General features: G+C 47.2%; 1 protein-coding gene and 1 pseudogene across 1 annotated transcript; both read left to right on the top strand.

Moving 5' to 3' along the window:
- Positions 1-830: 830 nt before the first annotated feature.
- On the top strand, positions 831-19,234 carry LOC142297071 (fucolectin-like). Its single transcript, XM_075341317.1, has 6 exons — positions 831-943; positions 6,055-6,113; positions 10,170-10,250; positions 10,576-10,656; positions 17,424-17,724; positions 18,971-19,234. Exons 2-6 carry the CDS (start codon positions 6,056-6,058, stop codon positions 19,122-19,124), a joined length of 675 nt encoding a protein of 224 aa, XP_075197432.1. The 5' UTR covers positions 831-943; position 6,055; the 3' UTR covers positions 19,125-19,234.
- Positions 19,235-22,309: 3,075 nt separating this feature from the next.
- LOC142297448 (fucolectin-like) overlaps positions 22,310-27,187 on the top strand; it is a 37,138-nt pseudogene continuing 32,260 nt past the window's right edge.

Genomic DNA, 27,187 nt, shown 5'->3' with positions numbered 1-27,187 from the left:
CGCAACAAGTTGTGAAGTACAAAAATGGGAGGGGGACCACCAAGACCTATCATCACGAGCAGCTACTGTCTGTAGGACACAACAGCCATTTGCATCAGCCACAAAGCACTGGAAACTGTCCAGCTAGCCGTCCTCCCCAAAGGAATCTTTGTCATCGACAATTGGTCAGCTCGGTGGTTATTCCTGAAAGTACTCACAGCGACATTAGTGATGAATGGGGACTTGACTACAGGTGATCCATGCTCTGTGTGTCAAGACCTTATAGACCTGTCAACAGAAGATGACCTTCAAGAGGATTGCATCCCAGTATCAAGCCCATGACATCCCCAGTCAGGTTAGCGTTCAGGGGGGCTCAGAGTTACCAAATGAAGAAGTGACAATCATGGGACCCGAGCCTGAAAATCAAGAGCTAGGAGTTGACGAGGAGGTTCCTGTAGTACACACCCGGTACACAAGGCCACCCATGATGCTAAAGTATGACCAGATGGGGCATATCACTGAGTTTTACAGAGTAGTACATGCGCAATGGTGGCCGTATTTCTCCTCTCTAGCCATGTGCCATGGTAATGATGTGACTCTTTATGGTGATAATCAGGAATCTTTAGCACAAGGTTATTGTGGTCATTTCTTGCTTCGGACCCACCAGCGACTCACCGAGGGCCGAGTGTAACGACTGCAGTGGGAGCAAAGTATTTTATCTCCTTATTGCACAAAGCTCCTCATGACTCTTTTTGAATCATTTGTGAAATGAGAATGAAATACGTCTGTAGTAAGAGAACTTCCCTCTTTCCACCTGTCCTGTGTATATAAGGCTCCTCGCAGTATCACACGCTGTGATCCGACCATTGGTCTCGGTGAACGACACATAACAACCTGTTGGCTCTCGCTCCATTTGGCTTCACCTTTATATCGGCTGCTTTTTGCTGCAATTAGATTGGTTCAGGTGAGAAACATTTTTTTTGCCCTTTTCCCATTGGTTTGTCCTGGGCAGATTGGGGGGGTGGGGTGGGGAGAGAAAAACACAAAATATTTACTACTTATCGCTCTGCACGCCCCCCAATGTCCCGGGAAGAGATTGTCAGGGGAACACTGGCAGTAAAATTGGTAATATTAATCAGTGGCCGCTTTCTGTCTCCTCTTGTAGAGTGTATTCTCATTAGTGGGGCGCGCTCTTTCCTACAGAGTGTAAGCTCTTATGGTCAGTGAGGACCTCACTCTCTTTCCAGTAGAGTGTCTTTCTCCAGAGAAGCGTAAGCTCTTATGGTCAGCTGATTTCTAGAGTGTAAGCTCTTATAGTCAGCGGGGACCTCTCTCTCTCTCCAATAGAGTGTCTCCCTCCAGTGAAGCGTAAGCTCTTATGGTCAGCTGGGTTCTCTTTCTCTCTCTCCTGTAGAGTGTAAGCTCTTATGGTCAGCAGAGCTATCTCTCCTGGAGAGTGGAAGCTGTTAGGATCAGAGGGGTCTTCTATCTCCTTCTTTCCTGTAGGGTGTAAGTAAGCTCTTGTGGTCAGTGTGGTCCTCTCTCTCTCTCCTGTAGAGTGTAAGCTCTTATGGTCAGTAGGTTCCTCTCTCTCTCCTGTAGTGTAAGCTCTTGTGGTCAGTGGGGTCCTCTCTCTCTCTCTTGTAGAGTGTAAGCTCTTATGGTCAGTCGAGTCTTTCTCACTCTCTCTTGTAGAGTGTAAACTGATAGGGTCCTCTTTGTCTCACTCCTGTCAGGTGTAAGCTCTTATGGTCAGTGGGGTTCTCTCTCCTGTAGAATGTAGCTGTTATGCTATGTGGGGTCCTCTCTTTTTGTCTCTTCTGTACAGTGTAAGCTCTTATGGTCAGTGGAGTCCTTTCTCACTCTCTCTTGTAGAGTGTAAGCTGTTAATGTAATCTTTCACTCACTTCCATCAGGGGTAATCTCTTATGGTCAGTAGGCTTCTCTCTCCTGAAGTGTGTAAAACCTACACTCTGTCCTGTCTCACTCCTGTCTCACTCCTGAAGAGTGTAAGCTCTTAAGGTCAGTGGGGTCCTATCTCTCTCCTGAAGAGTGTAAGCTCTTATGGCCACCGTGGTCCTCTCTCTCCTGCAGAGTTTAAGCTCTTATGGTCAGTGGGGTCCTGTCTCTCTCCTGAAGAGTGTAACATCTTATGGTTAGTGGGGTCCTTTCTCTCTTCTGTAGAGTATAAGCTCTTATGGTCAGTGGGGTCCTCTCTCTCTCCTGTAGAGTGTAAGCTTTTATGGTCAGTGGGGTCCTCTCTCTCTCTCCTGTAGAGTGTAAGCTCTTAAAATCAGTGGAGTCCTCTCTCTCTCTCTCCTGTAGAGTGTAAGCTCTTTTAGTCAGTGGAGTCCTCTCTCTCTCTCTTTCCTGTAGAGTATAAGCTCTTATAGTCAGTGGGGCCCTCTCTCTCTCTCCTGTAGAGTGTAAGCTCTTATAGTCAGTGGAGTCCTCTCTCTCTCTCCTGTAGAGTGTAAGCTCTTATACTCAGCGGGGTCCTCTCTCTCTCTCCTGTAGAGTATAAGCTCTTATAGTCAGTGGGGTCCTATCTCTCTCCTGTAGAGTATAAGCTCTTATAGTCAGTGGGGTCCTATCTCTCTCCTGTAGAGTGTAAGCTCTTATAGTCAGTGGGGTCCTCTCTCTCTCTCTCTCTCTCTCTCTCTCTTCTGTAGAGTGTAATCTCTTATAGTCAGTGGGGTCCTCTCTCTCCTGTAGAGTATAAGCTCTTATAGTCAGTGGGGTCCTCTCTCTCTCTCTTTCCTGTAGAGTGTAAGCTCTTATAGTCAGTGGAGTCCTCTCTCTCTCTCTCCTGTAGAGTGTAAGCTCTTATAGTCAGTGGAGTCCTCTCTCTCTCTCTCTCCTGTAGAGTGTAAGCTCTTATAGTCGGTGGAGTCCTCTCTCTCTCTCTCCTGTAGAGTGTAAGCTCTTATAGTCAGTGGGGTCCTCTCTCTCTCTCTCTCTCTTCTGTAGAGTGTAATCTCTTATGGTCAGTGGGGTCCTCTCTCTCCTGTAGAGTATAAGCTTTTATGGTCAGTGGGGTCCTCTCTCTCTCTCTCCTGTAGAGTATAAGCTCTTATAGTCAGTGGGGTCCTATCTCTCTCCTGTAGAGTGTAAGCTCTTATAGTCAGTGGGGTCCTCTCTCTCTCTCTCTCTCTCTCTCTTCTGTAGAGTGTAATCTCTTATAGTCAGTGGGGTCCTCTCTCTCCTGTAGAGTATAAGCTCTTATAGTCAGTGGGGTCCTCTCTCTCTCTCTTTCCTGTAGAGTGTAAGCTCTTATAGTCAGTGGAGTCCTCTCTGTCTCTCCTGTAGAGTGTAAGCTCTTATAGTCAGTGGAATCCTCTCTCTCTCTCCTGTAGAGTGTAAGCTCTTATAGTCAGTGGAGTCCTCTCTCTCTCTCTCCTGTAGAGTGTAAGCTCTCATACTCAGCGGGGTCCTCTCTCTCCTGTAGAGTGTAAGCTCTTATAGTCAGTGGGGTCCTATCTCTCTCCTGTAGAGTGTAAGCTCTTATAGTCAGTGGGGTCCTATCTCTCTCCTGTAGAGTATAAGCTCTTATAGTCAGTGGGGTCATATCTCTCTCTCTCTCCTGTAGAGTGTAAGCTCTTATAGTCAGTGGGGTCCTATCTCTCTCCTGTAGAGTGTAAGCTCTTATAGTCAGTGGGGTCCTATCTTTCTCCTGTAGAGTATAAGCTCTTATAGTCAGTGGGGTCCTATCTCTCTCCTGTAGAGTGTAAGCTCTTATAGTCAGTGGGGTCCTCTCTCTCTCTCTCTCTCTCTCTCTTCTGTAGAGTGTAATCTCTTATGGTCAGTGGGGTCCTCTCTCTCTCTCTTTCCTGTAGAGTGTAAGCTCTTATAGTCAGTGGAGTCCTCTCTCTCTCTCCTGTAGAGTGTAAGCTCTTATAGTCAGTGGAGTCCTCTCTCTCTCTCTCCTGTAGAGTGTAAGCTCTCATACTCAGCGGGGTCCTCTCTCTCCTGTAGAGTGTAAGCTCTTATAGTCAGTGGGGTCCTATCTCTCTCCTGTAGAGTGTAAGCTCTTATAGTCAGTGGGGTCCTATCTCTCTCCTGTAGAGTATAAGCTCTTATAGTCAGTGGGGTCATATCTCTCTCTCTCTCCTGTAGAGTGTAAGCTCTTATAGTCAGTGGGGTCCTATCTCTCTCCTGTAGAGTGTAAGCTCTTATAGTCAGTGGGGTCCTATCTTTCTCCTGTAGAGTATAAGCTCTTATAGTCAGTGGGGTCCTATCTCTCTCCTGTAGAGTGTAAGCTCTTATAGTCAGTGGGGTCCTCTCTCTCTCTCTCTCTCTCTCTTCTGTAGAGTGTAATCTCTTATGGTCAGTGGGGTCCTCTCTCTCCTGTAGAGTATAAGCTCTTATGGTCAGTGGGGTCCTTTCTCTCTCTCCTGTAGAGTATAAGCTCTTATAGTCAGTGGGGTCCTATCTCTCTCTCTCTTCTGTAGAGTGTAAGCTCTTATAGTCAGTGGGGTCATATCTCTCTCTCTCTCCTGTAGAGTGTAAGCTCTTATAGTCAGTGGGGTCCTATCTCTCTCCTGTAGAGTGTAAGCTCTTATAGTCAGTGGGGTCCTCTCTCTCTCCTGTAGAGTGTAAGCTCTTATAGTCAGTGGGGTCCTATATCTCTCCTGTAGAGTGTAAGCTCTTACAGTCAGTGGGGTCCTCTATCTCTCTCTCTCTTTCTCTCTCCTGTAGAGTATAAGATCTTATAGTCAGTGGGGTCCTATCTCTCTCCTGAAGAGTGTAAGCTCTTATGGCCAGCGTGGTCCTCTCTTTCCTGCAGAGTTTAAGCTCTTATGGTCAGTGGGGTCCTGTCTCTCTCCTGAAGAGTGTAACATTTTATGGTTAGTGGGGTCCTTTCTCTCTTCTGTAGAGTATAAGCTCTTATGGTCAGTGGGGTCCTCTCTCTCTCTCTCTCTCTCTCTCTCTCTCTCTCTCTCTCCTGTAGAGTATAAGCTCTTATGGTCAGTGGGGTCCTCTCTCTCTCTCCTGTAGAGTATAAGCTCTTATAGTCAGTGGAGTCCTCTCTCTCTCTCTCCTGTAGAGTGTAAGCTTCATACTCAGCGGGGTCCTCTCTCTCTCTCCTGTGGAGTGTAAGCTCTTATAGTCAGTGGGGTCCTCTCTCTCTCTCTCTCTCTTCTGTAGAGTGTAATCTCTTATGGTCAGTGGGGTCCTCTCTCTCTCCTGTAGAGTATAAGCTCTTATAGTCAGTGGGGTCCTATCTCTTTCTCTCTTCTGTAGAGTGTAAGCTCTTATAGTCAGTTGGGTCCTATCTCTCTCCTGTAGAGTGTAAGCTCTTATAGTCAGTGGGGTCCTATATCTCTCCTGTAGAGTGTAAGCTCTTATAGTCAGTGGGGTCCTTTATCTCTCTCTCTCTCTTTCTCTCCTGTAGAGTATAAGCTCTTATAGTCAGTGGGGTCCTATCTCTCTCCTGTAGAGTGTAAGCTCTTATAGTCAGTGGGGTCCTTTCTCTCTCTCCTGTAGAGTGTAAGCTCTTATAGCCAGTGGGGTCCTATCTCTCTCCTGTAGAGTGTAATCTCTCATGATCAGCTAGGACTCTCTTTCTCTCTCCTGTAGAGTGTAAGCTCTTATAGTCAGTGGGGTCCTATCTTTCTCTCTCCTGTAGAGTGTAAGCTCTCATGATCAGCTAGGTCCCCTTTCTCTTTCTCTCTCCTGTAGAGTGTAAGCTCTTATAGTCAGTGGGGTCCTCTCTCTCCTGTAGAGTGTAAGCTCTTATAGTCAGTGGGGTCCTATCTTTCTCTCTCCTGTAGAGTGTAAGCTCTTATGATTGGTGCATTTCTCAGTCCTGAATTTTAGAGGAAGAATAAAAGATTTTTTTTCCTCTAATGAACTTACAAAAACGATTAAAAATATTACAATAAAATCATCTTTATTGCGCTTTTTAAAAAAAATATATATATATATATATCACAAACCAGCAAATAACATGGACATATTTGTTGTCCTAATTGTAAGTCCTTTACGACACAGCGATCAGATTATTTATGGGGATCGGTAATAATCGGTATAATTGGGAGCGGCCATTTACCAGACTGATTTGATGATTTCCAGGATGAAGCTTCTATTTCTCGTTGTCCTCCTCTGGATGGTGTGTGACGGCGCGGCTACAGGTGCAGTAAACTTCTTTCTTTATACTTTATAACAATTCATGATGTGATTACAAAAAAAGTGAAGAGCGTTCTGACTCCCACAGTGTTCCTCGGGGGCAGGTCTGGTTTGGGATTGATTACTTCCTGTAGGTCTAGTGTTCCTCGGGGCGGGTCTGGTTTGGGGTGATTACTTCCTGCATGTCTAGTATTCCTCGGGGGCTGGTATAATTTGGGGTTCATTACTTCCTGCATATCTAGTGTCCCTCGGGGGCGGGTCTGGTTTGGGATTGATTACTTCCTGTAGGTCTAGTGTTCCTCGGGGCGGGTCTGGTTTGGGGTGATTACTTCCTCAATGTCTAGTGTTCCTCGGAGGCAGGTCTAGTTTGGAAGTGATTATTTCCTGCAGGTCTAGTGTTTCTCGAGGGCGGGTCTTGTTTGTGGTGATCACTTCCTGCAGGTCTAGTGTTCATTGGGGCTGGGGCTGGTTTGGGGTTGATTACGTTCTGCAGGTCTAGTGTTTCTCGAGGGTGGGTCTTGTTTGTGGTGATCACTTCCTGCAGGTCTAGTGTTCATTGGGGCTGAGGCTGGTTTGGGGTTGATTACGTTCTGCAGGTCTAGTGTTTCTCGAGGGCGGGTTGTTTGTGGTGATCACTTCCTGCAGGCCTAGTGTTCATTGGGGCTGGGTCTGGTATGGGGTTGATTACGTCCTGCAGGTCTAGTGTTCCTTGGGGGCGGGTCTGGTTTAGGGGGATAATAATATTTTGTTTTCCACAGCGCCAACATATTTTGCAGCATGTTACAATACAGAGGGGTCATATACAGACAATATCAGACAATATAGGGTAACACATTATTCTTCCATTACCAAGAGGTAATAATAGGGCCCTGATCACAAGAGCTTCCACTCTATCATGAAATAGGTGCACAAAAGATATAAAAGTACTTATCATGTAAGGGTTGACCATCAGCATAATAAATAAAGGTATTCAAATAACTAGCATGAACCGGTGATCATCCAGTACCTATGTGAGTGCACACACAAAGTGCTACTGAGTGCATGGAGGATGAGGACACAGATATTAGGAGTGACAAGATTCTGAGGAAGAGTTAGGAGGGGAGAAAATGAAATAGCTAGATGAGTGAGGTAAGCTGATAGACTTGTCTAAAGATTTTTACTGGAGCAAAACTTTGGAGATTGAGATTTAACAGGATTATCTGTGGTAGAGCATGAAAGAGAACTGGTACAGCACAAGAGAACTTCTGGAGATGAGATTCAAAGGTTCAGATAATAGAAGATTGTAAGTCTTAGATCATTAGAAGAATGGAGAGGACAGGTAAGATGATAGAGATGAGGAGGAGAGGTAGGGTGGTGCAGTGGTGTGGAGATGATGGGTAGGGTGGTAGACAGAGAAGATGAGATGTAGAGTGGTCCAGAACTATGGAGAAGATGGGTAGGGTGGTAGACAGAGAAGATGAGATGTAGCGTGGTGTCTACCCATATTCTCCTATGGAGAAGATGGGTGAAGTGATAGACAGGTGAGGAGGAGATGTAGAGCTGTGCAGCACTGCAGAGAGAATGGGGAGGGTGGTAGACAGAGAAGATGAAGAGATTTAGAGTGGTGCAGAACTGTGGAAAAGATGAGTAGGGTGGTAGACAGAAATGAGGAAGACATGGTGAGTGGTGCAGCACTGTGGGAGGATGAGTAGGGTGTTATACAGAGATGAGGAGGAGATGTAGGATGGTGTAGCACTGTGGAGAAGATGGGTAGGGTGATAGACAGAGATGAAGAAGAAATGTAGGGCGGTGCAGCACTGTGGAGAAGATGGGTAGGGTGGTAGACATAGATGACGAGGAGATAGAGCGCAGTGCAGCAGTGTAGAGGGAATGGGGAGGGTGGTAGACAGAGAAGACAAGATGTAGGGCAGTGCAGAACTGTGGAGAAGCTGGCTAGGGTGGTAGAGAGGTGAGGAGAAGATGTAGAGGTGTGCAGCACTGTAGAGAGGATGGGTAGGGTGGTAAACAAAGATGAAGAAGAGATGTAGGGATGTACAGCATTGTGGAGAGCATGGGTAGTGAAAATATAAAATGTGGAAGCCAGATTAAAAAGGGATCCAAGAACTGGAGAAATTGTCCAGGAGGGTGCTGCACATTTGTTAATCACAGGGAGAAGGGATGGAAATGTCTGACAGTGTGGACTTGAAAAGAAGGGAGCATAAGTGAGGGTACTTGGGGGATGAGCTGAAAAGCACAAATTGATGAAAGCAGATCAACGCCTCCATCTTGCCTGTTCTCAGGTCTTTGGTATAAGAAAACTGTAGCTCAACAGTCGAAACACCAGCAGCAGAGGTGGTGTGGAAATGTCGGATCCAGGTTTCAATGAGAACTAGAAGGTTAAGTGGAAAGGAAGAAATAGAGTTTGTTACACACAAATTGGGAGTTCCAAAGGAAACAGTTAAAGGAGACCAGAGAAGGTGAATACAGCACAAAAGAAGTCAGATGTAATAGTACATGGATGGAGTGCACATGTGAAGCAATGAACCAAGGCCACACACTATGCAGAGCAAGTCACAGGATTAGATGGATAAACCAAGGAGAATGTTTATTTACAGGGTATAACAAACGCAAGCTGCCGAGCAGCAGGAGGGGGAACCAGGAGTAAAGGTGGGAAAACAATCCACAGTACAAGAGGATACGCTTTAGATGAAGCGACTTCACAGTTTGCCACAACTGGAACAACATATAGTATAGTGTAACAGCAGTACAACGATATGCATATATTCAACATTAAACAGTCCTGCTCTGTCCTCTATCCTAACTGGTCTCCCCTAAAGAGAGCATGTGGATACCGCACTGACTACGGAGGTTTAATATAGTTCCCTAACCGTTGCACCCAGGCGTACACTCATGGCACTTTCCGCAGGACAGGTCTGCTCTGAGGCTTGACGATGTGGTGGTGCGCACTTGAGAAGAGGAGGACAAGGCCTTTTGTTCCCTCAATCCCCCTGGCAGCTGGGCTCATCAGGCGAGGTCTTCTCCTAGGCCGGATACCGACTCTCTCAGACATGTCTGCCTCTGAGCCTCTCACAACTCTCTCTGTCACTTCCTGCACTTTCACACTGGGGCAGACCAAGCAAACACAAAACAGCATGGGATATGCAGGCCATTCCATTGCCTTCTGCAGGGGAGCCCCATCTCTTAAAGCCACAGTACAGCAGAGTCTTAAAGTCACAGTAAAACAATGTCCTTAGTAGGGGCTGCACTCCCCTACACATGTTTCATGAAAGGGCGGTGAATGTGTAAGAAAGCAGCTCTGGTGGTTATGAAATACTGATAGATGCAGAATTGGTGACAGTCACACACATGTAGACATTAATAAGGACCAAGAGAGTCCACATCCCGCTGATGCCTGTCTCCATTGTCTGGGATTGGACACATGTTGCTCCTGTCATGATTCTAGTTAGCGGTGCTCTGTTATCCTGCAGAGTCTATGCTGGGCCTCCTATTTTCCTCTGGTTCTCGGTCTAGTCCTGTGTGGTGATTGCGCTGCCTTATCTGGGAGTTGTTTCACCCAGAAAGCCGCTAGTGATAGTTCCTGTTTGGCAGTGTATGTCTCTGGTTCCCGTAAGTGACTGATCTGATATTGTCCCGCTACCTAGTTCCTCATCCCGTTACCTCCTCTACATTGACCTGACGTTTGATTAGTTTCCTGATCCCAACTCCTTTTGCTCCCGTGTACCCAACTTGTCCTCTTGGCTTCCTGACCTCGGCTCGTCCCCTGACTCCGGCTCTCCTTTCTTCCTGCTTCTTGACGTGACTTTCTTGTTTACAGACCCTCGGCTCTCACTTAGACTTCGGCTCGTCTTTCTACCTCCGTCACTGATGTTATCTCCCGGCATCTGAATCCTGTCTTGTTCGACTATCCCTCACTGGTGTGTCTAGCGACACCTAGTTTACACCCCCTGCAGATATCCTCCACTAGTGTGTCTGGCGACACCTAGTGGTGTAGTGTCTCATTACACCTGGGTGTTTGGCATCACATCTTTGCATGAGGCTTTTATTTGGCTTTTTCTCTTCAGCTGCAGAAAGTATGGATGATGAGGACGGTCCTTCAACGATGGAAGAGCAAGAATCGAAAGCCTCCTCTCCTATATGTGAATGTAAGTGACAAGTTTTAAAGAATATTTCCAATACAAATGAGAATATCCAGCCAGAGACGTCTCCAGGGATTATTAAACACCAAGTGTATTATAGTCTTCAGGTGGAGGGAATAACTCCCAATCCTAAAGGAAAGTTCAGAATTTTGGTGGTTTCCATGTGAATCTCTGGTTATGAAATAGTGAAAGATGCAGAAGTGGGGACAGTCACACCCCAGTAGACGTTAAGGACCAAGAGAGTCCTCACCCCGCTGACCTCCATCTTCTCCACAGTCTGGGAATGTTGTGTATCTGTGGATTGGGCTTTTATTTGGCTTTTTCTCTTTAGTTGCAGAAAGTATGGATGATGAGGAATTTCCTTCAACGATGGAAGAGCAAGGATCGGAAGCCTCCTCGCACATCTGTAGATGTAAGTGACAAGTTATAGAGGAAGCATGTCATGATCGTCAGAAGGAGGAGATACTGTACCTCACATTTCCCTGTAGGGTGATGTTCACATGGTGCAGATAAGCTGTGGATCTTCTGTACTAACTTGTAAGTGGAATTCTGCAGCGTATTATGGACTTTCTGCAGCTTTCATTGTAAATCTGCAACAAACTCCTCCTGCAAAACACGGAAATTTAGAATAAAATCTGCAGATGAATTTGAAGCTGAAAAATCCATGAAAAATCCATGGAATCCAAAAACTCATGGAATGGTCACAAGAATTTTTTTCTTTGGAGTTTAAAGTTAATTCTGCTTCACAATCCACATGAAAATAATATTTGATATATTAAATTAATAAACATCTGACTGATTTCAATGAGGGAACAGTGCAAACAGAAGGAGCTGGTTTCATCCATGTGTTTTCTCCATATCGGGCCACAGTTGGTGGATGGGGAGGTCAATGCTATAAGCTCTTCTACACCCCTGATAACATCCAGCGGGCATCAAAAGTTTCCGTCACATAGATCAGACAGAGCAGACAGAAAAATAAGAAATTTCATTCTAGCAGAAGAGCCTGCAACTTAGCTATCTAGCAAGTAGGGGTAAGTCGCTATTAGCAAAATAAATAAATAAACAGTATTTAACTTCAGTGGTAATTTGCAGGTAAAAACTGTTTTAAACATGTTCCGCAGTGTAACTGGAAGAGTGTGCAAATAGAAAATTTACTTCACTCTCAGTATAGTTATCTCTAGTGATGGACCAACGTGCGTGGCACTGCTCAGTACGCGATTGAGTATCCAGGTACTCAAGGTCCATGCTTGAGTCCCTGCCCTGCATATTTTGTGGGGGGTTTTTTCAACCACTAGACATGCATGTGTACCGCCCCGCGCTCAGCTGCAGCCAAGCCGCTCGGATCCGGGCTCATGTGTCGGTGGCTCAAGCGCCTCCGGACCAGGGGTCACGTTGCTCTGTAAGGGGGCTGTCGTGTCAAGAGGGGGGTTTTTGGATTAGTTTAGAGAGTTCGTGACGCCACCCACGGGTTGTGGTGAATGTAGACACCACCACTGCCGGTTACTAGGCACCCCGGGGGAGATGTTGGGGGGCAGCTTGTGATGTTAACCCCTCTGTGGGCAGGGGATGGTGGCCCCGGGACCCGGTTGATGTGGTGTAGTGTTGGAGCGCGGCCCGCGGGCCCAGTAGTACTCACTTGGACAAAAACACGGGAGTCTCTGGTAAACCAAATGGTGGATAGTTGGTGCCTGAAGCTGGTCGCTTCGGTCCCCAAACGGTTGGTGGTGTCCGTCTTCTCCTGCACCTATTGTAGATTTTGGACAACCGCGCTTCAGCGACGGGAGTCCCGCTCCCCAACGTGTACGTCGGGAGAGCCCGTTTGCCCACAGGGGCTGGACCGTTGGATCCCTTGGCTCTTGGCGGTGGCCGTTATCCGGAATCGGTGGGATGTTGCCTTCTTTCGGGACTTTGGGTGGGAAAGGATCTAAAGTCCAGACCTCAATCAGTTAATTAACGGGGTCCGTAGATTCGGGACCGCATTTCAGGGTCTGAGTACCCCCTCTTGTGCTGCGGGTTTCCAGCTGGTTCCCCGGTTCGGTACCGGTGGGCCACTACCCTGTCCTGGCTACCTACGGTTCCACTGGGCTGTCTTCCCGGCTCCTGCAGACGGCCACCACCGTCTGCCTCCTGGTCAAAGTGCCCAGGCTCCTACCCAGGGCACAGATGTTAGACAGTAGCAGACCTGAAAATATTTCAAAAGACTGACCTGCACATCCTACAAGTGTGTATAGGTGCCAGCTGAAAAAACCTAGCAAATACAAAATGGATACAGCCGCACACTAAATGCCATCAATGTATAAGGGAACTCTGGTACTGCATTACTGCTATATGAAAAAATGAGATTTTTAGTTTATGAATTGGCCAATGCATGTAAGCCCGGAAACCAAACGGCAAGGTAAATCTCAATATTCCGGGTCCCTAACTAAAATGCCACTATCTAGGTTAAAAACATCCTTGTTTGGGCAGCTAGACTAAAAATCTAACTTGAAATGCCACTATCTGGACTAACCTCCATGTCTGGGCAGCTGGGACTCCTGGTATAAGGATTGTGAACACAGCCTGGTTTATAGGGCGGAGTGCTCAGTCTAGCTGCCCAGACAAGGATGTTTTTAACCTAGATAGTGGCATTTTAGTTAGGGACCCGGAATATTGAGATTTACCTTGCCGTTTGGTTTCCGGGCTTACATGCATTGGCCAATTCATAAACTAAAAATCTCATTTTTTCATATAGAGTAATGCAGTACCAGAGTTCCCTTATACATTGATGGCATTTAGTGTGCGGCTGTATCCATTTTGTATATGTAGTAGCAGACCTGAGACCAGGTTCGCTCTTGAACTTGACTCCTTCACTCCCTAACTTAATCTCTTCTAACGTGTTTTTCCTGCCTCTGGGCATGTGAACTACTGAGGGGTGTGGCTAACCGCCAGGCTCCGCCTCCATGGTGTGGACATCAAACCCAGAGGCAGGTAACCAGGGTTTTAATGGGTTTGCTGCTGTCACCTTATTTGGGGATGGTTGTAGTGCATGGGGCTAACTGTGACTACCTGGCTAGTCCAGGGCGTCACACATGGATTGCTTGCCAATCATATGTAATGCCGCAGACATGTAGGCTGCTAATATTACTGTGATTGGTCCGCCACATGGCATCATTGGGTCTATATAAGACCCAGTGCTGTCATACTTGCCTCACTGTATGATGCTGCTGATACCTAAAAAAATATATTATATGCTCTAATAATACTGTTCTTAGCTGCTTTTAGTGTAGGGCAAGCTGCTGGAGTAGAGCTAGTGTGTTAGAGCCTGTAGGCATTGTTGCTAGCCTCACAGACTGTTGTTGATACCTAAAAAAAAAAATAATTAGATTCTTTAATAATACCTCTCAGCTGCATTCAGAGTAGAGCAAGCTGCTGGAGAAGGTATAGAGCATTAGAGGCCTGTAGGCAAGGATGCTATCCTTACAGATCGTACTGCTAATACCTAAAAAATATTTTCTATTCTCTACTAGGACCGTTCTTAGCTGCATTTAATGTAGGGCAAGCTGCTGAAGTAGGGATAGTGTATGAGAGGCATGTAGGCAGGGGTTCTAGCTTCACAGACTGTGCTGCTGCTACCTTCAAAATATATTCTATTCTTTAATACCTCTATTAGCTGTATTTAGTGTAGGACAAGCTGCTGGAGAAGAGATAGTGTATTAGAATCCTGTAGGAAGGGATTTTAGCCTTACGGACAATGCTGGTCATACGTATAAAATATATTCTATTCTCTAATAATACTAATCTTAGCTCCATTTAGTGTAGGGCTAGCTGCTGGAGTAGGGATAATGTATTAGATGTCTGTAGGCAGAGATTCTAGCCATACAGACTGTGCTGCTGCTGATAACTAAAAAAATATATATTCTATTCTTTAATAATACCTCTCGTAGCTGCATTTAGTGTAGGGCAAGCTGCTGGAGAAGGGATAGTGTATTAAAATCCTGTAGGAAGGGATTTTAGCCTTACAGACAATGCTGATACCTATAAAATATTTTCTATTCTCTAATAAAACTTCTCTTAGCTCCATTTAGTGTAGGGTAACTGCTGGAGTAGGGATAGTGTATTAGATATCTGTAGGCAGGAATTCTAGCCAGACAGACTGTGCTGCTGCTGATAACTAAAAAAAAATATTCTATTGTCTAATAATACCTCTATTAGCTGCATTTAGTGTGGGACAAGCTGCTGGATAGTGTATTAGAGGCCTGTAGGCAGGGATTCTAGCTTTACAGACTGGGCTGCTGATGCCTATAAAATATATTCTATTCTCCAATAATACCTCTTTTAGCTGCATTTAGTTTGGGGCAAGATGCTGTAGTAGGGACAGTGCATTAGAGGCCTGTAGGCAGGAATTCTAGCCTTACAGGCCGGGTTCCTGACACCTAAAAATATATTTTATTTTCTAATAATACCGCTCTTAGCTGCGTACATAATTTAAAATGCACATGGCCTGCAGTAAGGGATGTGTTAATGGATGTCCCACTGATGGTGGTGCATGCAGAGGCCATGGCTGTGACCCAGGATAAACTGGTCCCGCTGCAGGAGCACAGCAAACACCTATCATCTAGACGTAGCCTCCTGTCTCACTTTGCAGTGGGCACGGGACTCCACTGTTCAAGCCAGAAGAGTGTTAGCAGGTTGTCAGTTTGATGGCAGATATGTTTTAAAATCTATCTCAGAATTTAATCAGAAGCTCTCAACTTCGTCTCTTGCAGCTTGTACAGTCCTTACTTCTAGATAGTCCTTCTAATGAGTGCGTAGGCTGTATCAGGATAGGAGTCTGAATCTTTTGAATTGACACAATATGTAGTCACAAGCCTTCCTCTACGTCTCTTGCTGCGTGTAGTACAATTCATATCCCTGGAACTCTAGCCAGGCCATGCACTAAGTACATAGCATTTCTCAATTTCGGAGGCAGATTCTTTGTAATATTGTACCAGCATTGAATCAGAGTGTCTCCTCTATGTCTCTTGCTGGCTATATTGCTGTCCGTCATTCTGATTTTTGGCTGCCCTTGCACTCAGTGCATAGACTTTATCAGTTTATCAGTCCCACTCCATAAAAATGGTCAAAAGATTGTCTGCAGCCTTCCTCTACATGTCTTCCAGGGGGTATTGCAGTTCCCCCTTCTAAATTTTGGCAGCCTTTCCATAGGCTTTACCAGTCTACGATTCCAATTCTTTAAAAAATGGGTAAAAATTTATGACGCCATCCTCCGTGTTGTCTTCCAGTGGGTATTGCAGTTATTCCTACTAACGTTTGTCACCCCTTGCACTTAGTATATGTTATCAATGTAGGAGTCCCACTACCTAACAATTTTAACAGAATGTATATAAAGCTCTCCTTTATGTGTCATAGAAAAGTAGAATGGAAAGGCACTCACCGAGTTTATAGTGTCCAAAAATCCTTTATTTCATCATTAGATAAAACAGTGTAGGCAATGGGGGAGGGAGGGGTGCACGAGGCACGTCAGACGACGGCTGTTTCGCGTCTCTATACGACGCTTTTGCGGGTCCTCCTTTATGTGTCATAATATATGTATCATAGCTCCTCTTCCGTCTTTGGCAGTTCTTGCATTGTCCTCATAAGATTTATGAGTTTTGGAGCCCTCCTTCATACATTTAACATGTGTCGAACCATGTTACACACACACACCACATGCCCAGATTAGGTAGTAAATTGTTAAAATTACATTTACCGGTGACCGGCAGGTGGAGTTTTAAAGAGTGGAAGAAAATTGTAGCACTCACCCATCATAAAATATCCATGATTTTATTTGAAAAGATAAAAAAATCATGGGTGCACGTGAAACAATGGAAAGTCTAGACAACAGCGCTTTCATGCTCGGTAAGACCAGAAAGAAGAGCTTCAATCACTAAGTGCGGCGGCTCTGCACAGGTTGACCGTGTGAATCGCTACGCTCACTGATTTGCTGCAGTGCTGTTGTGACACCCTGGATTAGCCAGGTAGTCACAAATAGGCCCTTGCACAACACCTGTCCCCTAAAAGGTGTCATCAGCCAACCTTAAAACCCTAGTCACCTCTCTCAGGATTTGATGGACACACCAGGGGGCGTGCCCAGGTGGTTGGACACGCCCACTGAGGAGTTCACAGGTCCTGAGGCAGGAAACATGAGTAGAAGAGAGAGAGTTGAGTCTGAGGAGAGGAGGAGGGTGGAGCAGTAAAGAGGAGTAGAGGAGTAAAGTCTGACAGGTGTCTGGGTCGTAGCCTGGACACCTTTGGCTAGGAGGCAGATGGTGGCCTCAGCCTGCAGGAGCCGGGAAGACAGCTCGGTGGAACCGTAAGGGAACGGGGCAGGGTAGTGGTACCGAACCGGGGAACCGACTGGAAACCGGAGCACAAAAGGGGGGTACTCAGACCCTGAAATGAGGTCCAGAAACTACTGGACTGACTTAATTAACTGATTGAGGTCTGGACTTTAGGTCCTTTCCCACCCAAGTCCCGACTGAAGACAACAGCCCACCGAGGGGGATAGAAAGCCACCGCTCAGGCATAGAGATTCCACGGGCCAGCGTCTGCGGGCAAAGGGCTCTCCCGACATATACAAAGCCGGGGAGCGGACTCCCGTCACGGAAGCGTAGGCAGTCAACAGCTACACAACACCGCCCTGCACTGCTCCACACCCAACACCTACCTCCCCAATGGGTCCTGGGGCCATCACCACGGAGGTGTTAACACCTTGCTGCGCAACATCTCCCCCGGATGCCCAGTAAACAGCAGCAGTGGTGCCCATCTTCACCACAACCCGTGGGTGGCGTCATGAACTTAACCAAACCACGGCCCCGGCCGTAAACCTACGTCCCCTCCAAAGCGCCAGTCCCCTTTCAGAGCGAAGTGAATCCGGGTCCGGAGGCGCTCGAGCCACCCACCGGCGAGCCCGGATCCGAGCGGCTGCAGCCGAGCGCAGGACGGTACACTGTCATCGTGACGTCAGCGCTGCAGCGAGTGATAGACACCTGGAGCAGAGACAAAGGTTAAGTGCTGGACTCGGAGTGTGTTTAGTTTTTTAAGCAAACTGCAGCCAGAAGACAGTAGAATCCCATTAGGGTGCAATTGGTTGTTCATTACGATTTTGCAGATTACTGGCTTAACCTGCTCAATCTTTCATATTTCACCTTCTCTTGATAGATAAGAACCTCGCACTTCGTGGTCGGGCTACTCAGTCTACGATTTTAGTAAGTGAGCTTCACGGCTTTAGGTCAATGGCAATAAACGCAATAGATGGAAACCTGGACGCATTTTTTGATCACGGATCCTGTTCTCACACAAACAACGACTGGTCTCCCTGGTGGAGGGTGGATTTACTGGAGTCTCACAGAATTACCCACATAATCATCACGAACAGACAGGACTGCTGTGCGGAACGGCTGAACGGTGCAGAAATCCTGATTGGAGACTCGTTGTCCGACAACGGGAACAATAATCCAAGGTGAGAACGGTGACATACTCTGACTTACCAATACGTGTTATATTCCTCACATCACCTTCCAAAGAAGATTTAATCTATGTATCAAGACATATATCACTAAAAATAGCCAGCAGATCGTCAAAGTCCAGTTCATGCACATTGCATTTTCCTAAAGCAGGACTTCTCCAGACTCTTCTGTCTCCTCCAGATTACTCTGTTTTCTGTAGACTCCTCTATCTACTCCACCACTCTCTGTTCTCTGCAGATACCTCAGTCTCTTGAAGACTCTATTTCCCCTCCGGACTCCCTCCAAACTCAACTGTTAACTCCATATACCTCTGTCCTCTGTAGACCCTTCCATACCCTCCACAACCTTTTGTAATCTCCAGACTGCCCTTTCCTCTCCAGATCCCTGTGTCCTACAGACTTCTCTATTCTCTGAAGACTCCTATTTTTCCTTCAGATTTATCTGTCCTCTCCGGAACTCCATGTATTCCTGATTTCTGTCAGCTTCAAACTCCTCTTTTTAATCCAGACTTTTCTGTTCTCCAGACTCCTCAGTTGTCTCCATAACTTCTGTCCTCCTCCATAATTTTTTGACCTCTCCAGACTCCTCTGACCCTTCCAGATCCATGTGTGCTCTATACTCATCTGACCTCTCCAGACTCCTTTGTACTCTTCTGACCCCTGTGTCTTCTTCAGGCCCATGTGTCCTCCAGACTCAACTCTTCTCAATAGATTATTTGTTTCTCCTAAAGAATGTTATGGCCTCTCCAAATCCCCACATCCTCTAGATTTTTCTGTCCTCTCCACACTCCTCTTTCTACTCCAGACTACTCGATCCTCTCCAGACTCTGTCGTCCTCCAGACTTCTTGGTTGTTTTCAGACTTCCAATATCTCCTCCAGACTCCAAATTTCCCTCCACACACCTCTTGTCTTTTCTCATCTCCTCTTTTCCCTCTACAACACTTTGTCTCCTCCATGCTCCTCTCTATCAGACACTTCTGTTCCCTTTAGTCTTCTCTCCCATCATCACTCCATACTCCTTTGTTCTGGTGTTTTATCTTTCTTGGAATCCAAGGGTTTGGATTCAATCTATGTCCTTGAGCCGCTGATTTCCACTAACATCGGGGGGTGGTCCACCACTAGGAGAGGTTTCCTCTGTGAAACTGATAAAAGGTCCATAACTTCCAGTCCCAGTACCGTCTTCTATATGTGTATATGAATGTATGGAAGGACTCTAACCTATCATGGTTCCTGTTACAGGTGTGCAGTGGTGACGGCAAATGCACATTGTATAACTCAAACCTTCAATTGCCACAATATGGTCGGGAGATACGTCAACATCATTTTGCGTGGAAAAAAGGAATATCTTCATCTGTGCGAAGTTCAGATTTTTGGAACAAAACAAACAAAGTAGAACTCGGGCCGATAATCAGAAGTAAAATATTACTCACAATATAGTAATTTTCTACTTTAAATACATATATACAAGTGAAAGATATAAAATAAAGGCATTCTCATTAACAATGCTTGATGTTCAATTCTTTGCCTCTTGGCGTTCATAGGATAAGTGTGACAGTCACTACTCATAGAGTCAGATACCAAGAGAGCTCGTCATAAATGAAGGGATAAGACGAAGGAATAATCAGGTCACAGTCTGACGTAAGAATTCCAGGAACGTAGTGGATCAAGGTTGAGGGGCTGGGCAGAACGGATAGTCAAAGGCAAGGTCGGGCAGCAAAAGATCAGAAAACCAGAAACAAGGCACACACACCACCGAGCTAAGGCTAAATAGCCAAGTAATTGCTCAGAACCTGACAGAAACTCAGCATGCCCCTGTCCTGACTGGGCGACTGGACTGTCACTCATAATACTTGTCGCGGGCGGGGAGGACGCCACTGCGCTGCGCTCGCTAACGCTCGGGTCCGGTGCTGCTGCGGCTGCTGCTGCTCGGTGGCTCGAGCGGTAAGCCGGATCCGGAGACTCGAGCGGCGCTCCTCGCCCGTGAGTGAAAGGGGTGGTTGGTTTGGGGGATTTAGTCTGTGACGCCACCCACGGGTCGTGGTGAAGATGGGCACCACCGCTACTGATGACGGGGATCCCGGGAGCGATGGTAGGGAGCAGCTGGGATGTTGTTTTCCCCCTCCGTGGGTAGGGGTCGGTGGTTCCGGGGCCCGTTGATGTGACGGGGAGGCAGGGTTAGTGAGGTGCAGGGTTGCAGGGACAGCGCGGCGCGGTGCCAGATGGCACGGGTGTACTCACTCAGTAAGAAATGTACAAAGTCCTCGGTAAACCAAATGGCTGGATGGACGGGTCCCGCAGCCGGTTGCAGTGTCCTGCAGTGCAGCACCTTGATGTTCTCTTTTGACTACTATGGATCCCCAACGGTAGTCCGCTCCCCGGTGTATGGATACCGGAGGAGCCCGTTTGCCCGTAGGCGCTGGCCCTTGGGTCTCTAGCCTTAGGCGGTAGCTGTATACCCTCACGGTGTGGGCGGTTGCCTTCAATCGGGACTTTTGCTGTTAGGAAACCCCTGGGGTTCCAGTCACATTCGGATCTGACTATTGTCGGTGGCTCCAAGCCTGGTCGGGGTCCGATGGCCCTGCCTGTATGTGCTGGCTTCACTTCGCTCCCCGGCCCTACGGTTCCGCGTTGCTCCACCACTCCTGCAGACGGCCACCACTGTCTGCCAACCTTGCTGTCAGTGCCTGGGTCACAAACCCAGATCCCAAAGTGTTCACTCCTCACTCTTCAAACTCCAAAACTACTCTGTCACTTTTCCCGCCTCCAGGCCTGTGAACTCCTCGGTGGGTGGAGCCAACCGCTTGGCTCCGCCCCACCTGGTGTGGACATCAGACACTGGAGGGAGGCAACAAGGATTTTGTGTTTGGCTGATGTCCCTGTCTAATGGGGGTGGGGTGTTTGTGTGTTATCTGTGATGACCTGGCTAGGCCAGGGCGCCACATACTGACAGCTGATCACGCCCCAGTCACATATGGGATGGCCGAGCTGTCACAGTGAGTGGTGCACTCATCACAACAAGTTTCCATGCTCAGGGTGTTAGTGGTTTGTTAACAAGGAAAGCTCAGATATCACTAGTCACCCCTACAGCAATGGCTGGTGGTGGCATATCCCATCACTACATTATAATGGTTTATTGCTAAATTCCACTGCCTAACAGTGCACCTTTACAGTAGCTATACAATATTCACATTATCAGAGCACAAAGCCTTCACATTTTATGTTAAATGGCCAAGAAACTTCCATGAGATGATTAAAATGGAGGACAGCCTGTGCACTGTGGTCGCGTCATGATAGATCTAGAGCTGTATGTTTGCAAAACAAGATTTATTACTATTAGTGTGTGCCTCTCCCGTGTCAGCAGCCGGGCTGCTCGGATCCAGATCCGTGGTGGCTCGAGGTGTCTCCGGACCCGGGGGTCGTGCGGCCACTCAAATGAAGGGAGTATGTACAGGGGATTATATTAGAGTTCGTGACGCCACCCGTGGGGTGTGGTAATTAGGAGTACCACCGCTGCAGCTGGGAGTACCCGGGGGCGATAGAATGGGGCAGCCAGGTGTTAGAAACCTCCACGGGTAGGGGAGGCCCCGGGACTTGGTGATGGTAGTTGGGGAGTGCCGTGGGGAGTGAAGGGGTCACTCTCGTACTCACTCAGTCCATACAGCTGTCACCGACAACTAGATAAACCGAAGTTCTGGATACCGCTGCCGCTGAGGGGAGCTAGTTCGCGTCCCGTCCCCAATGGTGCTGCCTGGTGATCCGTGACCTGCCTCCTGGCACTAAGTTTAATTCTCTGTTGGTCCCGGTAGTGTGGAACTTGTCGGGTCCCATTCTCCACTATGGCTAAGTGTGGGAGCTTGCTCTCAGGGTTCACGCTTGGGATTTTCTGGACCGTTTCAGTGGAAAGTCCTGTCCCCCTCGTTGCGCTAGTACCCCGATTTTGGAGCGGGTGGAGAGCGGATCTTGAAGGCTCCGTCCTCGTCGGGTAAATTGTCAGGTTGCCTGAAGGTACTCCCTGACGTAGGGCGCATGTACCCCGTCGTCCCTGGTACCAGCCCGGTGATGGTGCAAATTTATGGTGATCAGCACAGTCCAAGGCTTTGCTGTAGTCGATGAAGCAGAAACAGAGCTCCTTATTATATTCTTTTGCCTAATGTTAACAATTACATATATACACATATTCCATATGCATATATACACATACTAACACTATGTTCCAAGTTATTATGCAAATTGGATTTAAGTGTACTAGCGATTAATAATGAATCTCATTGATGGTTTTGTGTCTCAGGTTCTTTGGATCACTGAAATCAATCTCAGATACCTGTGATAATTAGTTTGCCAGGTGAGGGCCAATAAAAGGAAAACTGGATGTTCCACAATATTAAGCAGCCACAGTTTTCAAGTAACATGGGAAAGAAAAAATATCTCTCTGCTGCCGAAAAGCATCAAACAGTGCAATGCCTGGGACAAGGGATGAAAACATTGGATATTTCATGAAAACTTAAGCGTGATCATCGTACTGTGAAGGGATCTGTGGCTGATTCTGATTACATACGTGTTTGTGCAGATAAAGGCAGAATGAGGAAGGTTTCTGCCAGGCAAGTCCATCGCATTAAGAGAGTGGCTGCTAAAAAGCCATTACAAACCAGCAAACAGATATTTGAAGCCGCTGGTGATTCTGGATTCCCTCGAACCTCAAGGTGTAGGATATTTCAAAGGCTTGCTGTGGTGCATAAACCTACTATTCGGCCACCCCCTAACCAGTGCTCACAAGCAGAAATGGTTGCAGTGGGCCCAGACATACATGAAAACTAATGTTCAAACAGTCTTGTTTACTGATGAGTGTAGAGCAACCCTGGATGGTCCAGATGGATGGAGTAGTGGATGGTTGGTGGCTGGCCACCATGTCCCAACAAGGCTGCGATGTCAGCAAGGAGGTGGAGGAGTCATGTTTTGAGCCGGAATCATGGGGAAACATCTGGAAGGCCCCTTTCGGGTTCCTGAAGGTGTGAAAATGGCCTCTGCAAATGTGACGCCCTGGACTAGCCAGGTAGTCACATACATACCAACAAACCCCCCCCCCCCCCCTCCCCACCCTAGACAGTTATAACAGTCAACCAAAAACCCTTGTTGCCTCCCTCCAGGGTCTGATGTCCACACCAGGTGGGGCGGAGCCAGGCAGTTGGCCCCACCGATCGAGGAGTTTACAGGCCTGGAGGCGGGAAAAGCAGTAGATAGAGTTTGGAGGTGAAAGTAGGAGGACACGAACTGCAAGTGTCTGGGTCAGAGCCCAGGCACTGACAGCAAGGTTGGCAGATGGTGGTGGCCATCTGCAGGAGTTAGTGGAACTCTGCAGAGCCGTAGGACCAGAGCTGGGCGGTGGCCCACCGGTACCGAACCGGGGAGCGGAGTGAAGCTAAGCACACGGGCAGGGCCATCGGACCCCGACCAGGCTTGGAGCCGCCGACAATAGTCAAATCCGACTGTGACAGGAACCCCATGGGTTTCCCAACAAGACCCGACAGAAGGCAACAGTCCACACCGAGAGGATATACAGCCACCGCCACAGGCTAGAGATCCAAGGGCCAGCACCTGCGGGCAAAACGGGCTCCTACGGCACCTATACGCCGGGGAGCGGACTACCAGTGGGCAACCACAGGAGTCAGAACATTCTAAAAGGTTCAGGGAAAGACAGCCACCATCAGCCGTCCGGGGAGAGCACAACAACACTGCAGCCGGATGCGGGACCCGTCCATCCGGCCGTTTTGTTTTACCAGAGACTCTGTCATTGATTGTCTGAGTGAGTACACCAGTGCCGTCCGGCACCGCGCAACGCTATCCCTGCAACCCTGCACACCAGCCATCCAGCCTCCCGTTACACCACCAGGCCCCGGGATCACCAACCCCCTACCCACGGAGGGGACAACATCCTCGCTGCTCCCTACCATCTCTCCCGGGATCCCCGTCACCAGCAGCGGTGGTGCCATCATCACCACGTCCCGTGGGATGGCGCCACGAACTCTCTCCCCAAACAAACCATCCCTTTTCACTCACAGGTGAGGAGCGCTGCTCGAGTCCCCGGATCCGGCCCACCGCTCGAGCCACCGAGCAGCAGCAGCAGAAGCCCCGGACCTGAGCGCGTCCCCTCTGCCCGCGACACAAAATATATAGAGTTCCTGACTGAAAACATCGTGCCATAGTTCAAAAAGAAGAAATGGGCCTTCCCGAGCAAAATCATCTTCATGTATGACAATGCACCATCTCATACTGCAAAGAATACCTCTGTGTCATTGACTGCTATGGGCATAAAAGGAGATAAGGGTGCTCTACACGCTGCGACATCGCTAGCGATTGCTAGCAATGTCGCGAGCGATAGCACCCGCCCCCATCGTACGTGCGACATGCGGTGATCGCTGCCGTAGTGAACAATATCGCTACGGCAGCGTCACACGCACATACCTGTTCAGCGACGTCACATTGGCCGCCGAACAATCTCTCCTTCAATGGGGAGGTTCGTTCGGTGTCACAGCGGCGTCACTAAGTGGCTGCCCAATAGAAGAGGAGGGCCGGAGATGAGCGGCCGGAACATGCCGCCCACCTTCTTCCTTCCTCATTGCCGGTGGACACAGGTAGGATGATGTTCGTCGTTCCTGCGGTGTCACACACAGCGATGTGTGATGCCGCAGGAACGATGAACAACCTGCAGAATGAAATACCAACGACATTATGATTTGGAGCGACCTGTCAACGATCAACGATTTTTGCCGTTTTCGCGATTGTTGATCGTCACTCCTAGCTGTCACAGGCTGCGACATCGCTAATGAGGCCGGATGTGCGTCACAAACACCGTGACCCCGACGATATATCATTAGCGATGTCGCAGCGTGTAAAGCACCCTATAAACTCATGGTGTGGACACCATCTTCCCCTGACCTCAACCCTATGGAGAACCTTTGGAGTATCATCAAGCAAAAGATCTATGAAGGTGGGAGGCAGTTCACATCAAATCAGCAGCTCTGGGAGGCGATTCTGACATCATGAGAAGAAATTCAAGCAGAAACTCTCCAAAAACTCTCAAGTTCAATGGATGTAAGAATTGTGAAGGTGATATCAAAGAAGGGTTCCTATGTTAACATGTAACTTGGCCTGTTGGGAGGTTTTGGATTTAAATAGCTTTTTATTTCAGTGAATGTGACCTCCTAATGCTGCAAATTCCACAAATGAGCATTTTCAGTTCTTTAAAACATATAAAATGTTTAGAGACTCTACTGGACCTAATAATTTGGAACAGGAAAATTATACTGTTATCATTGGGAGGTTTCTTCAATAAAATTTCATGTATACTCTAACGGGTGTTGACTTCTATTAGACTGACTGTCATCTGCACCGACCATTTAGGAAAATCACAGAAAAATATAATTTGCATAATAATTTGGAACATGGTGTACATATACATGCTAGATGTCACATGCAGCTATATTAAGAAATAATGTTTGTTTTGTATTATATGGACACACATACATATGAACGTACAGGCATTGCACAGATAAAGAAAAATATAAGTACAAGTGTATAATAGATTGCAATGAAATAACATAAATACAGTACTATAATCCAGCTGATAGCATAAATACAGCAGCAGAACCAAACACATAATGTAAATACAAACCCATAGCCAAGCTCATAATACAGCACCAGAACCAAGGTCATAACATAAAGCATCAGAACATAGAACACAATATGAATAAAGCACCAGAATCAAGCTCATAACATAAATACAGCACAAGAACAATGATGATGACATAAATATAGCACCAGGTTCAAATTAATAACATAAATACAGCACCAGAACCAAGCAAGTTATAACATAAACACAGTACAAGATTAATGATGAAGACATAAATACAGCACTAGAACCAAACACATAATGTAAGTACAGACCCAGAGCCGAGCTCATAACATAAATACAGTACTAGAACTAAGATCATAACATAAATACAGCACCAGAACCTAGCTCATAACATACATACAGCTCACCAACAATGAGGATGACATAAATATGGCATCAGGAACAAATTCATAACATAAATACAACACTAGAACCAAGGTTATAACATAAATACAGAACAAGAACAATAATGAGGACATAAATACAACAACAGAACCAAGCACATAATTTATGTACAGACCCAGAGCCAAGTTCATGATATATATATATATATATATATATATATATATATATATATATATATATATATATATATAGTACTGGAACCAAGATCATAACATAAATACAGCACCACAACCAAGGTCATAACATAGAGCATCAGAACATAGAACACAATATGAATAAAGCACCAGAACCAAGCTCATAACGTGAATACAGCACAAGAGCAATAATGACAAAATTATGGCACCAGGACCAAGTTCATAACATAAAGTAACACCTGCCTGGATCCACAAACTCAGATGGGCTGTAATGCACAGGCTAGAGGGAAGCCACTCACCAAGCAGGATTCCTAGAACCCTGAAACCCTCTAACCCCTATACAGGGATTTGGAATTACACAGGGCCCAAGGTGATCACTACCAGTTGAAGGCTGCAGTCCGATGAGAGTAATAGTCAGGCAGGGTCGAACCGGGAAATGCAAAACAGGGACAGAATCGGAAGGCAAGGATGTAATCCGAAAAGAAAGCAGAGGACAAATACGGATCGGGCAGCGAGGTACATAAACAACAGACAGAAGGGTAGTCAGGATTCAGGAAACAAGCAGACGTCAGAACACCAAAATCACTAAACAGAATATGGCGGGACAGGAACCAGGAATGCAGAACTATCTCAGGCAGTGGTCAGCAGACAGGAGGGGAAATAAGAAAGGTGTGGTATCTTCCCATTGGCTGCAGCTGAATGATGGCAACCTCAGCTGGAAGACACACGTCACCCACAGTCAGCCAGTGGTACTGCAGATCCCAAGGAAACCCAGCCCAGTGAATGAGCGGAGCCTGCACCCACCAGCGCCGCTGGCATCAACTCCTCTCCCAGTACCAGCACTATCCATGGCAGGAACACGACGTCGCCTGGCGATCGGAGCAGAAGTCACTGGAGCAGACTCCGGTGGTGACGTAACAGTACCCCCCCTCCACGAGGGACCTCCGGACCCTCAAAACCCGGCTTCCCAGGAAATTGGAGGTGAAACCGCCGGACCAGACCCTTAGCATGAATATCGCTCGCAGGGACCCATGACCTCTCCTCAGGGCCGTAACCCCTCCGATGCCCAAATACTGTACCGCCCCTCTGACATTACGGGAATCAAGTATTCCCTGCACCTCATACTCCAAGTTACCTTCAACCAAAACAGGAGGAGGAGGATCACTGACTGGGTGAATGGGGACACGATATAACTTGAGGAGGGACTGATGGAACACATTCGATATCTTTAAGGATGGGGGGAGTTGC

Source organism: Anomaloglossus baeobatrachus, chromosome 3 (genome assembly GCF_048569485.1).
Source record: "Anomaloglossus baeobatrachus isolate aAnoBae1 chromosome 3, aAnoBae1.hap1, whole genome shotgun sequence".
In the NCBI taxonomy this organism is placed as follows: Eukaryota; Metazoa; Chordata; class Amphibia; order Anura; family Aromobatidae; genus Anomaloglossus; species Anomaloglossus baeobatrachus.
The sequence above is the reverse complement of the archived record's forward strand: the minus strand, read 5'-3'. Positions and strand labels throughout refer to the sequence as shown.

Bases quoted from the DNA above. Each gene is read 5' to 3' on its own strand.
- LOC142297071 (XM_075341317.1), top strand. From the start codon at position 6,056: ATGAAGCTTCTATTTCTCGTTGTCCTCCTCTGGATGGTGTGTGACGGC. The intron at 6,114-10,169 runs GTGCAGTAAACT...TTTTCTCTTCAG, and splicing joins GTGTGACGGCGCGGCTACAG to CTGCAGAAAGTATGGATGAT. The intron at 17,725-18,970 runs GTGAGAACGGTG...TTCCTGTTACAG, and splicing joins AACGGGAACAATAATCCAAG to GTGTGCAGTGGTGACGGCAA.